General features: G+C 45.8%; 1 protein-coding gene across 1 annotated transcript in view; it reads right to left on the bottom strand.

Annotated features, from left to right (window-relative positions):
* Nucleotides 1-4,230, bottom strand: part of lmbrd2a (LMBR1 domain containing 2a) — a 14,927-nt gene extending 10,697 nt beyond the window's left edge. The window contains exons 1-8 of the mRNA XM_076998679.1: nucleotides 4,103-4,230; nucleotides 3,568-3,776; nucleotides 2,939-3,027; nucleotides 2,512-2,610; nucleotides 2,232-2,399; nucleotides 1,814-2,024; nucleotides 790-864; nucleotides 122-235 (exon numbers count right to left, since the gene is read on the bottom strand). Coding sequence (XP_076854794.1) covers nucleotides 122-235; nucleotides 790-864; nucleotides 1,814-2,024; nucleotides 2,232-2,399; nucleotides 2,512-2,610; nucleotides 2,939-3,027; nucleotides 3,568-3,741 — 930 coding nt within the window. The 5' untranslated portion in view covers nucleotides 3,742-3,776; nucleotides 4,103-4,230. The remainder of the gene's footprint in view (nucleotides 1-121; nucleotides 236-789; nucleotides 865-1,813; nucleotides 2,025-2,231; nucleotides 2,400-2,511; nucleotides 2,611-2,938; nucleotides 3,028-3,567; nucleotides 3,777-4,102) is intronic.
* Between the last annotated feature and the right edge of the window lie 7,438 nt (nucleotides 4,231-11,668).

Here is an 11,668-nt window from a genome sequence, read left to right as displayed (position 1 = left end):
TAAGACTTTTTAAGGACCCGCAGGTACCCTGGACACCTGAAAACTGCCCATAGCTGGTGAGTGTCTGCACAGGTGTGTGAGTGGCAGCACAGGACTCTGAGTGTGTGTGCAGTTTGGTTACCCGTTTGTGGAGTTTGACCAGGCTGGTTCTGCTCGGACAGGGGTTCCTCTGATCATCAAAGTCTTCATAGTCATCCATGTTCCTGCCCATCCTCTCCTGATACTGCACAGGACACTGGGGGAAGGAGATTTACTGATGAGGGAAGTGCTGTGTGTGTGTGTGTGTGTGTGTGTGTGTGTGTGTGTGTGTGTGTGTGTGTGTGTGTGTGTGTGTGTGCGCTTGTGTGTGTGTGTGTGTGTGTGTGTGTGTGTGTGTGTGTGTGTGTGTGTGTGTGTGTGTGTGTGTGTGCGCTTGTGTGTGTGTGTGCGCTTGTGTGTGTGTGTGTGTGTGTGTGTGTGTGTGTGTGTGTGTGTGTGTGTGTGTGTGTGTGTGTGTGTGTGCGCTTGTGTGTGTGTGTGTGTGTGTGTGTTGAAGGCTGAAGGCTGCCACACAACCCGGGACCTGAACCCAGGTCCAACAGGAGCGCTGACCACGACTAAAGAGCAGCTCTGTCACAGTGTGTGGGAGAGAGAGAGATACAGACTGTGTGCATTTGTATGAGAGAGAAACAGTCTATACTCCAAGAGACAGTGTGTGTATAAGAGAATGTGTGTGTACGAGAGAAACAGGGAGAGTGAGACTGCATTTGTGCGATTGAGCACATGCAGGCGTAGATTCTGTAGACTGACCTTCTTGAGAATGGTGTCAATACACTTTCTCAGTGGATGGTTGTACTTGATGGTCTCATTAACACCTCTCACATCCTTATGAAAGAGAGACAGAGATAGAGAGAAGGTGTGAGTGTCCAAATCTGTGTGCACATCTGAAATGAGTTTTGGTGAGTAATCTCAGTACTGTTAGTGTACTACTAAATACCAATTTCATGATACACCTAATGTGCTTACCCTCACCCCTCCCCCGTATCACTGGCCCTGTAACTCTCACTATCCCATCTCCACTCCTCCCACTGTCCCAGCCCCACCCACTGTCCCGTCTCCACTCCTCCCACTGTCCCAGCCCCACCCACTGTCCCGTCTCCACTCCTCCCACTGTCCCAGCCCCACCCACTGTCCCGTCTCCATTCCTCCCACTGTCCCAGCCCCACCCACTGTCCCGTCTCCACTCCTCCCACTGTCCCAGCCCCACCCACTGTCCCGTCTCCATTCCTCCCACTGTCCCAGCCCCACCCACTGTCCCGTCTCCACTCCTCCCACTGTCCCAGCCCCACCCACTGTCCCGTCTCCATTCCTCCCACTGTCCCAGCCCCACCCACTATCCCATCTCCACTCCTCCTACTGTCCCAGCCACTCCCACTGTCCTGCCTAGACTCCTCCCACAGCCCCACCTACACTCCTCCCACAGCCCCACCTACACTCCTCCCACAGCCACACCTACACTCCTCCCACAGCCCCACCTACACTCCTCCCACAGCCCCACCTACACTCCTCCCACAGCCCCACCTCCACTCCTCCCACAGCCCCACCTACACTCCTCCCACAGCCACACCTACACTCCTCCCACAGCCCCACCTACACTCCTCCCACAGCCCCACCTCCACTCCTCCCACAGCCCCACCTACACTCCTCCCACAGCCCCACCTACACTCCTCCCACAGCCCCACCTACACTCCTCCCACAGCCCCACCTACACTCCTCCCACAGCCCCACCTACACTCCTCCCACAGCCCCACCTACACTCCTCCCACAGCCCCACCTCCATGACGTCCTCAAGGTTCTCCTCTGCATCTGCCTTCTCAGTCATCAGCTTGGTTACTTTGAAGTACGTCTTGGCCAGCAAATGCCCATGGCACGATGCTCGCCAATAGGAGCGTGGGATTTCCACCAGGCCGTATCCTAGCAACAGCACAAGGAGGAACAGCCCCCAGGTGTTGGCAGCTGTAATGCCAATCGTCCGTAGATCATACCTATGAGAAATCGACCAATCACAGGACATGATACAGACCACAAAATTGTGTAAGGTCATGAGAATGATGGGTTCTGACTGGATGAAATGGGTACGCATAAATTGTTTGGGAAGTGCTAGATACCTTTATGATTTATTTGGAGTGTGACAGACGTGTGCGTTATGCTTTATGATTGGTGTGTCTAGTATCAGTGGGCGGGACACTCACCAGGTGAGGTGCCACTGGGGACTAATGGCGACGTAAATAAGCAGGGAGCAGAAGATAAAGAGGTAGGTGCCATAGTAGATGGCGTTCTCAATCAGGGCTGTTTTTATCTTTGCAGAGATGGAAAAACCTCCCGAACGTGCATATGACTGCATAAAAGGAATCAGGAGCCTACACACACACACACACACACACACACACACACACACACACACACTGGAGTTATCCAACTACAAGGATTTTTAAATAAGTGTATTTTAAATATAGGAACAGGTTTCCTCACCAGGTGAGACACTGAGAGGTCCAGTACACTACTCTCCAGAACACCGGCAGAATCCCATCTGGAATATAACTCCAGGGTTTATGACACACCTGAGCCACCCTGCAGAAACACACCCAGTGTTAAAAATCATTGCACTGGTTATGTTGGATTACCACATTAACAGCAACAACATATACAGGGATGAACTGGGCAGTGCAACCCAGTATAGTCCATGACATCCCATTACAGCCAAATATAATGACTGTACATCCTGCTATATACGAGTATAATCCTGTACCAATCAGCTTGTATAAGGTAATATAACCCAGAACAGTCCAGTATAACCTTGTGTACACTTATATAACCTAGCACAGCTCTGTTTTTACCTTGCACACTAACCCAGAACAGTCCAGTATAAGTTGTTACAAACCAGTGCAACTGCACTTACCTCTGAGTGGGGAAAATGGAGGAATTGGATATCTGGCCAGAGTGATTAATAACCCGGAGGTTGTCAGTCACACACTGATTATATATGGTCTGCACACATACATACACAATCAGAAGTTAAACCATAAAACTCAAAATGAGCTTAACATAAATCAGACAGCACGAACATGTCCTAAGGCAGGGGTGCTCATTACGTCGATCGCGATCGACCGGTCGATCGCGAAGGAAGTGTCGGTCGATCGCGAAGGAATGTGCGTAGATCGCGTCACATAAAATAGTAGTAGATGAATCGCACATCTGCACTGACGGTTGTATTTTGATTGACATTCACGGTAGCCAATCTGCAATCCACTCAACAAATTACGTTCGCCGCCACCCCCCACCCCCCCCCCCCGCTCAACAAATTACGTTCGCCACCCCCCCCCCCGCTCAACAAATTACGTTCGCCACCCCCCCCCCCCCCCCGCTCAACAAATTACGTTCGCCGCCACCCCGGTAGATCTTTCTGACCTGGTCATCTTATAAGTAGCTCGCAAGCTGAAAACTGTGGGCACCCCTGTCCTAAGGCAAAAAAGTAAGAGTATGTAGATGTGTTGGGGGCTGTTAGAGCTGCGCGGTGCGCATGCGCACCGTGCTGACGTCCAGCGGGATGGTGAAGACGATGAGGAAGCACAGGAACCACGCGGACAGCGTCGCGAGCAGCACCATGCGCTGCTGCCGCCGGAAGTCCCCGTAGCGGTGGAGCAGCAGCACCGCGAGGACGGACGCCACCGCCACCTCCACGGCGAGCGCGAAGCCGCTCATCGCCCCCGTCAGCACCGAGTACACCGGCAGGCCACCTAAACGAAGGGCGCATATGTTATGTAATGAAACTAAAAATATACACAATTCACAGATACAATAAGTAATTTCACCAAACCGCAACTAAAGGTTAGCGAAATAAGTTACAGCACTAGTGGTCAAATCAGCGTCCAGTCAAATGGTTGAAGTGAATGAATAAGTTTATATGACACATCACGTCGGTCGTTAACAGTGACACGTCGCCTTGTTGTCCACTGTACACATTAAGTCAAGCGTTAGCTTACGGTTACTATTACAGCTCAACACGGTGACCTTAAAACAAGGTTTCACCTGCCAGAATACTACATTACAGCTGTTATCTTACGTTTTAATACATACTCCGACGACAAAAAAATAAAATAAAAAACCCTGGTCCTGCTGTCTAAAGTTGTCGGGCTACATTGCGTGGTAAAAAGTGATATTTGTGTACAAAGCGTTTGGCATGCTGACGTGGGCAAGCTGTTTCCTGTTTCAGTGTCGTTCATGGGATATGTAGTTTTCACAAGGAACGCTAGTCGTGCCGATAAAGTTCAATATTATAGGCCTATCTTAAAAACTGACTGAAATATCGGATTATATCTTAAGAATTGACTGAAAGAAGATTATTATTTTACACAATTTAAATGTAATTTACGTAGAATGTATGGTAATGTTTCAAATTTCCAAATTGTAAAAAAAAAAAGTTAGTGAAACAGGTAAATGCAGTTGGCTAACAACAATGACTTCACAATTATGTGTATTTATATTCTGGAGAAAAAACGTACTCTGTGTACTGTGAACTTAAGATGGATACCTGTGTGATTATAAATATTATTCTGTTTCCTTTCATAAAGAAACATTCATAGCTAGAATAAAACTTCAAACACTTCTAAAGACCAGCTATCGGTTACCAAGTTAACATCCCATATGGGTGAAAGGTCCACTCGTTTCAAGGCTGTGCACACACATGTGGATCAAAAGGTTATGGTCCTGTTGTTTAATGCCATACTAGAGAGTGTTTAGAGAGAAACGTCGTGTAACACTGCTAGGTGCTAGGTGAAGGCAGAATGCTCAGTTGAGATCATATATCGTAAGTATAACATTTATTTAATGAATGGATAGCACACAACACTGCGGGATGAAGTCAGATGCTGACACCCACTGCATACAATACATTAAATGACAATAAAAACATAAACTAACAACATATTACACTAACAAAATATTGCACTAACAACTTATTACATTAAGAACATATTACACTAACAACATATTACACTAACAACTGTCACAGTAGGCCAGCTCCACAGGGGAGACACCCACTTCCCAACACCCCACCTTCCGTACACCCCATCATTCACAGTTACGAGTCCCCCAGACTACTGATCACCTTTCACACCTGTTCCTAATCACTGTCACTCCTTAAATGCCTACAAGTCCCACAGTTCAGTGCTGTGCATTCCTTGTGCATGTTCAGAGTGAGTCTGCGTGCAGAGCCTGACCTCTACTCTCTGCATTATCTTCCTGAACACCAAGTTTGAGTAACTCTCGCGCTTTGAGTGCATCTAATTAGATGTTTAGCGCTTTGGTTTTTTCGTTACTTTTGTCGTTTAACGTGCTGTGTAACCTGAGATGGAAATGAAAGAACACACAGCACCACCCTCGTTGTATGCTGCTTCTGTCACCATAACAACATATTATACCATTAACATACTACACTAACAGCAACATACACTAACAACAACATATCACACTAACATTTTACATTAACAACAATGTATTACGCTAATAACATACACTAAAAGATTACACTAACATATTACACTAACATACTACACTAACAACATATTATTCTAAAAACATACACTAACATATTACACTAACAACATATTACACTAGAAAGATGAGGGGCAGGTGAAATGAGTAATGCTGATGACACAGAGACAGATACAGAGACAGAAATACAGGGTCAAACCTAAGTGGGTTTTCCAGGTGTCTTTATCATACTCAAGGTCGCTGTTCACAAAGCATACAAGAAACAATTCTTAGATGGCATGAACAAAAGACAAAACCACCAGGCCAAACAGACAAAAGCTGGATAGACAGACAAAGGCATTAAAATACATGAATATCTCATAACATTAAGATAAATGAACATGTAATAACATTACGATTCTGAGGTGTTGTGGAAGCGCTTATATGGAGCTGAGACACCATGTGTAAGATGCTCTGTGACCTTTCACCCCCACTGGAAGCAGTTATAAACGTGTAAAAAATACACCAGTGCAGGGTGTGAACCAGCCACATGAAGTTTTAATGCCTTTTTCCACCCTACTGATGTATATAGAGACAAAAGATAGGAGTCCACATCCAGTGACATTAGATGCAGTACACACCGCCTTCTCTGACCACTCTCTAATGTGTTGCTGAATTCCATACCAGACACATGTTGAAATGGTTAGCATTGTGGTTTGTACCACAGCTCTGTAAAAGAGTAGCATGCAGTCTGTAGTTACACCAAAATCTCCTCAGGTTTACCCAGCACTGCTGTTCTCCTACTGCAGGACTGTCCCCAGGAACGTGAAGGAGTTGATTTTTTCCACCCATGACCATTAAAGGCCAGAGGTGGTAGGTCAACCTTCTTTTTCCTGAAGTGAACCATCAATTATTTTGTTCAAGCTTAAATGCATTAATCTGCTTCATTGAAGCTACAACCCCTGTATACTGTTTCATCATTAATTATTAATCAAACTAATGTTATACCATCCGAAATATGTACTGCTTAACTGAATTAGATCAACTGATACTGCAGGATGAAAAAGATCATCTTAACGGAGCATCAAATACTGCATGAAATACTACATGAAATGCTTCTGACATTGGAGCACTGATCCAAGGTTTATCCCCTCATTGCAAAATAAATCTGATTCATGTGTCTTGGCAATGACTTACTGAGTTTAATATGTCCCAGAATACAAACAGCAGTGGATGTGCAGTCTGATGTGCTGGGAGAGCATGGCAGTCTGATATTCTGGGGGGCTAGGGCAGTCTGATGTGCTGGGAGAGCATGGCAGTCTGATATGCTGGGGGGGCAAGGCAGTCTGATATGCTGGGGGACCAGGGCACTCTGATGAAAGGTGGGCTACTGGAACACATACAGTTGAGGTTCCACATACTAGCCACTAGATGGGGATGATTCTGCATGTTTGTGTGAACCTATTGTGCGTACCTATTGTTAACAGAGTAACTCGCCTCTACATGGGATGTTTGGGATATTTTTCCCTTGTCTGGACTGAATCTTCTTGGTTATAAGAATCAGCCACTACATATTCCATAAAGCATCCAAAACACCCTCACCATGATACTACTTCATCTCTCCTCCACATTAGCAGATTTTAATCCACAGATTTGTTTAAGCAGAATGTGCCATATTTTGTCAATTGTGATTTTTACACCCCAATCGAAATTTGTCCTCCGCTTTTAACCCATCTGTGCAGTCAGAACACACAAACACACACTAGTGATTACTAGGGGGCTGTGGATCACACGTGCCCAGAGCGGTGGGCAGCCCTAGCCCGGGGAGCAGTTGGGGTTAGGTTCCTTGCTCAAGGGCACCTCAGTCATGGTCTTAGGTCTGGGAATCGAACCCACGACCCTCCGGTCACAAGACCAGTTCCCTAACCACCAGGCCATGACTGGTTATGCTGATAATCAGTTGTCAGCAGGTTTCATGCAGCCATACTAGGTCTGTAGTTCACAAACACTGATTAGGATTCAGCACTCATCACGGATCCTGGAACTGTAATATTGTATGGTCTGTGTTGTTGATTTACAGGTCTGCAATGTTGATGACGGGTCTGAGATGTTGTGTGGTGAGTCTGTAATGTTGTTGTTGGGTCTGTGATGTTTATTGTAAGTCTGTAATGTTGTTGATGACGGGTCTGAGATGTTGTGTGGTGAGTCTGTAATGTTGTTGTTGGGTCTGTGATGTTTATTGTAAGTCTGTAATGTTGTTGATGACGGGTCTGTGATGTTGTTGATGGGTCTGTGTTGTTAATGATGGGTCTGTAATATTGATGATAATGGGTCTGTGATGTTGATGAGTCTGTGATGTTGATCATGAGTCTATAATGTTGTTGTTGACAGGTCTGTGTTGATGATGACGGGTCTATAAGGTTTATGATGAGTCTGTGATGTTAATGATGACGGATCTGTGATGTTTTTGATGATAGGTCTGTGTTGTTAATGATGGGTCTGTTATGATGATGAGTCTGTAATGTTTACAGGTCTATGATGTTGATGATCAGTCTGTAATGTTGTTGATGACAGGTCTGTGTTGTTAATGGCAGGTCTGTGATGCTGATATTGAGTCTCTAATGTTCTTGATGAGGGGTCTGTGATGTTGATGATGATGGATCTGTAATATTGTTGATGAGGGGTCTGTGATGGTGATGATGAGTGTAATGTTGTTGATGATGGGTCTGTAATGTTGATGATGAATCTGTTGTTGATGACTGGCCTGTGATGTTGATGAGTTTGTAATGTTTATGGATCTGTGATGTTGTTGATGACAGGTCTGTGTTGTTAATGATGGGTCTGTTATGATGATGAGTCTGTAATGTTTACAGGTCTGTGATGTTGATCAGTCTGTAATGTTGTTGATGACAGGTCTGTGTTGTTAATGGCAGGTCTGTGATGCTGATATTGAGTCTCTAATGTTCTTGATGAGGGGTCTGTGATGTTGATGATGATGGATCTGTAATATTGTTGATGAGGGGTCTGTGATGGTGATGATGAGTGTAATGTTGTTGATGATGGGTCTGTAATGTTGATGATGAATCTGTTGTTGATGACTGGCCTGTGATGTTGATGAGTTTGTAATGTTTATGGGTCTGTGATGTTTTTGGGGACAAACTGCAGCACAACTTTAAGTTTCAGTGCCAGTGGACACACAAACCACAGTGCATGCGCGCATGCACACTCACAGACACACACACACACAGCATCCACAGTGGTCTAAAATTTCACTCACTGCACATTGGCCATGATCATCCTGGGAATTACTGTGAATGTGTTGTAACGTAAATGAAGGTCGTGAGATTCACGAAGCCACAGAACACTGTGAGGCTCCCACCCTAAACCACCACAGTCAGCACAGCCAAAGACCTGTCACAGGTGTTTTCCTATGGAGTTTCTTCACAGCCATAGACCTCACTGAGTACTCTTTTTACATTACATTTATGGCATTTAGCCATTTTATCCAAAGTAACTTACAATTATGGCTGAATACACCTTGAACAATTGATGGCTAAGGACGTTGCTTAGGGTCCTAACAGAGGTACCTTAGTGCAGGGCCTTCAACTGGTAACGTTCAGATTACTTATTGAATACTCAAAGATTACAACTGAGCTACCACTGCCCTGTCATACTTGTTTTCCCATGGAGATAGACACAGCTATAGACTGGTCAGGTGTTTCCTATGGAGATTCTTCAGGGTTGTTTAATCCTGGGTTACATAGGGGCTATATAGGCATATAGATTGTGCTCTGACTCTGTGTAGCGACTCTGATCTGACTGTGCACTGAAATGTGTTGCTACTGGGTATATCTTACTCTGTGCAGTGAAATGTGTTGCTGCTGGGTATATCTTACTCTGTGCAGTGAAATGTGTTGCTGCTGGGTATATCTTACTCTGTGCAGTGACGTGTTTGTATTGCTTGGATCTGACTGCAGTAAAACGAGTTTGTGTTGGTGGATCTGACTGTGCAATTGCTGAGAGTCACACTGAAATCTCACACACACACGCACACACACACAGACACACACACACTCTCACACACACACACACGCGCGCGCACACACACACACACGCACACACATACACACACACACACACACACACACACGCACACACACACACACTCCTAACCCTGTCTGGTAAATATAGATGCCCACACAGTCTTACACTTGGCCATTTTGAGGCAAATCTTCTGATCTGAAGTCAGTAGTTTGCAACCACTGTGTCATACCACATTCTGAAGTTCAACCACTGGCTGATTGTGGGGCAGTATAAAAACACGTGAGGCCCTTGAAATTCCAACCTCCATTCCTCCACAGCCGTGCCTGTCCCACGAGCACAGCCCAACAACAGCCTGGTTGGCACGGAAACACAGTGTTTGAAGTTGGATCCTGGGAACAGGACAGTACAATGCATCTGGAGCACAATGGCATCCCACAGCCGGCCCCGTTCTCACTGCCCTGATGTCTCTGGGGCAAATGGGCCAACTGGATCATATCTCCAGCCCCCAGTACAGCCCTCTCCCGTGGGACACCCCACAACACCCCAAACCTGTCCCCGAACTGCCCCATACCCTGCCCACTCTCGCCCGTGTCACCTCTGAGGTCATATCAAGCTAGAGTTACCTTTAAGAGAGTGAGAGAGTGAGAGGGGGGAGAGAGAGAGGGAGAGAGTGAAGGGGGAGGAAGAGAGAAAGAGGGGAGAGAGACAAAGAAAAAGACAGAGAGAAACTAAGACAGTAAGAGAGAGAGTAAGAGAGGGCGAGAGAGAGAGAGTTGGAGAGGGTGAGAGAGAGAGTAGGAGAGGGATAGCTGGATAGGTAATGAAATTCCGTCTCATTTCACTCACTGGATCTTACTATATGCGTGATAATAACAGGAGTGTCTGTGTGTGTCTGTGTCAGCCTGTTCGTCTCCTGTGTGTGTGTGTGTGTGTGTGTCCGACTCCTGTCTGAGCTTGTAAACACACCCTCTGATCAGTATGAATGACCTAGTTATATACACGGGTTTTAGACACAGGTTCTAGACATATGTTAAAGGGGTGGGTTATAGGTGCAGCATATTTACGTGGGTTCTAGACACATGGTATAGATGCTGGTTATAGACATAAGTTATAGACGTGAGTTATAGCCACGGGTTATAGGTGCGGATTATAGATGCGGGTTATAGACGTGGGTTATAGGTGTGCTTTATAGACACGGGTTATAGGTGCGGGTTATAGATGTGAGTTATAGCCACGGTTTATAGGTGCGGATTATAGACGTGAGTTATAGCCACGGGTTATAGGTGCGGATTATAGACGTGGGTTATAGACGTGGGTTATAGGTGAGGGTTATAGACACGGGTTATAGGTGCAGGTTATAGACGTGAGTCATAGCCATGGGTTATAGGTGCGGATTATAGATGTAAGGTATAGCCACGGGTTATAGGTGCGTATTATAGACGCGGGTTATAGGTGTGGGTTATAGATGTGGGTTATAGGTGCGGGTTATAGATGTGAGTTATAGGTGTGGGTTATAGGTTTGGATTATAGATGTGGGTTATAGGTGTGGGTTATAGATGCAGGTTATAGACGTGGGTTATAGGTGTGGGTTATAGACGCGGGTTATAGGTGCGGGTTGTTGATGTAGATTTTAGCCACGGGTTATAGGTGCGGATTATAGACGCGGGTTATAGATGTGAGTTATAGCCACGGGTTATAGGTGCGGATTATAGACGTGAGTTATAGCCACGGGTTATAGGTGTGGATTATAGACGCGGGTTATAGACGTGGATTATAGGTGTGGGTTATAGACACGGTTTATAGGTGCGGGTTATAGACGTGAGTTATAGCCACGGTTATAGGTGTGGATTATAGACGCGGGTTATAGACGTGGGTTATAGGTGTGGGTTATAGATGTGGGTTATAAATATGAGTTATAGGTGTGGGTTATAGGTGCGGGTTATAGATGTGGGTTATAGGTGTGGGTTATAGATGCAGGTTATAGACGTGGGTTATAGACGCGGGTTATAGGTGCGGGTTATAGCCACGGGTTATAGGTGCGGATTATAGGTGTGGGTTATAGATGCAGGTCATAGATGTGGGTTATAGGTGAGGGTCATAGATGTGGTTTATA

This window comes from Brachyhypopomus gauderio, chromosome 3 (assembly GCF_052324685.1).
Source record: "Brachyhypopomus gauderio isolate BG-103 chromosome 3, BGAUD_0.2, whole genome shotgun sequence".
NCBI lineage: Eukaryota > Metazoa > Chordata > Actinopteri > Gymnotiformes > Hypopomidae > Brachyhypopomus > Brachyhypopomus gauderio.
The sequence above is the reverse complement of the archived record's forward strand: the minus strand, read 5'-3'. Positions and strand labels throughout refer to the sequence as shown.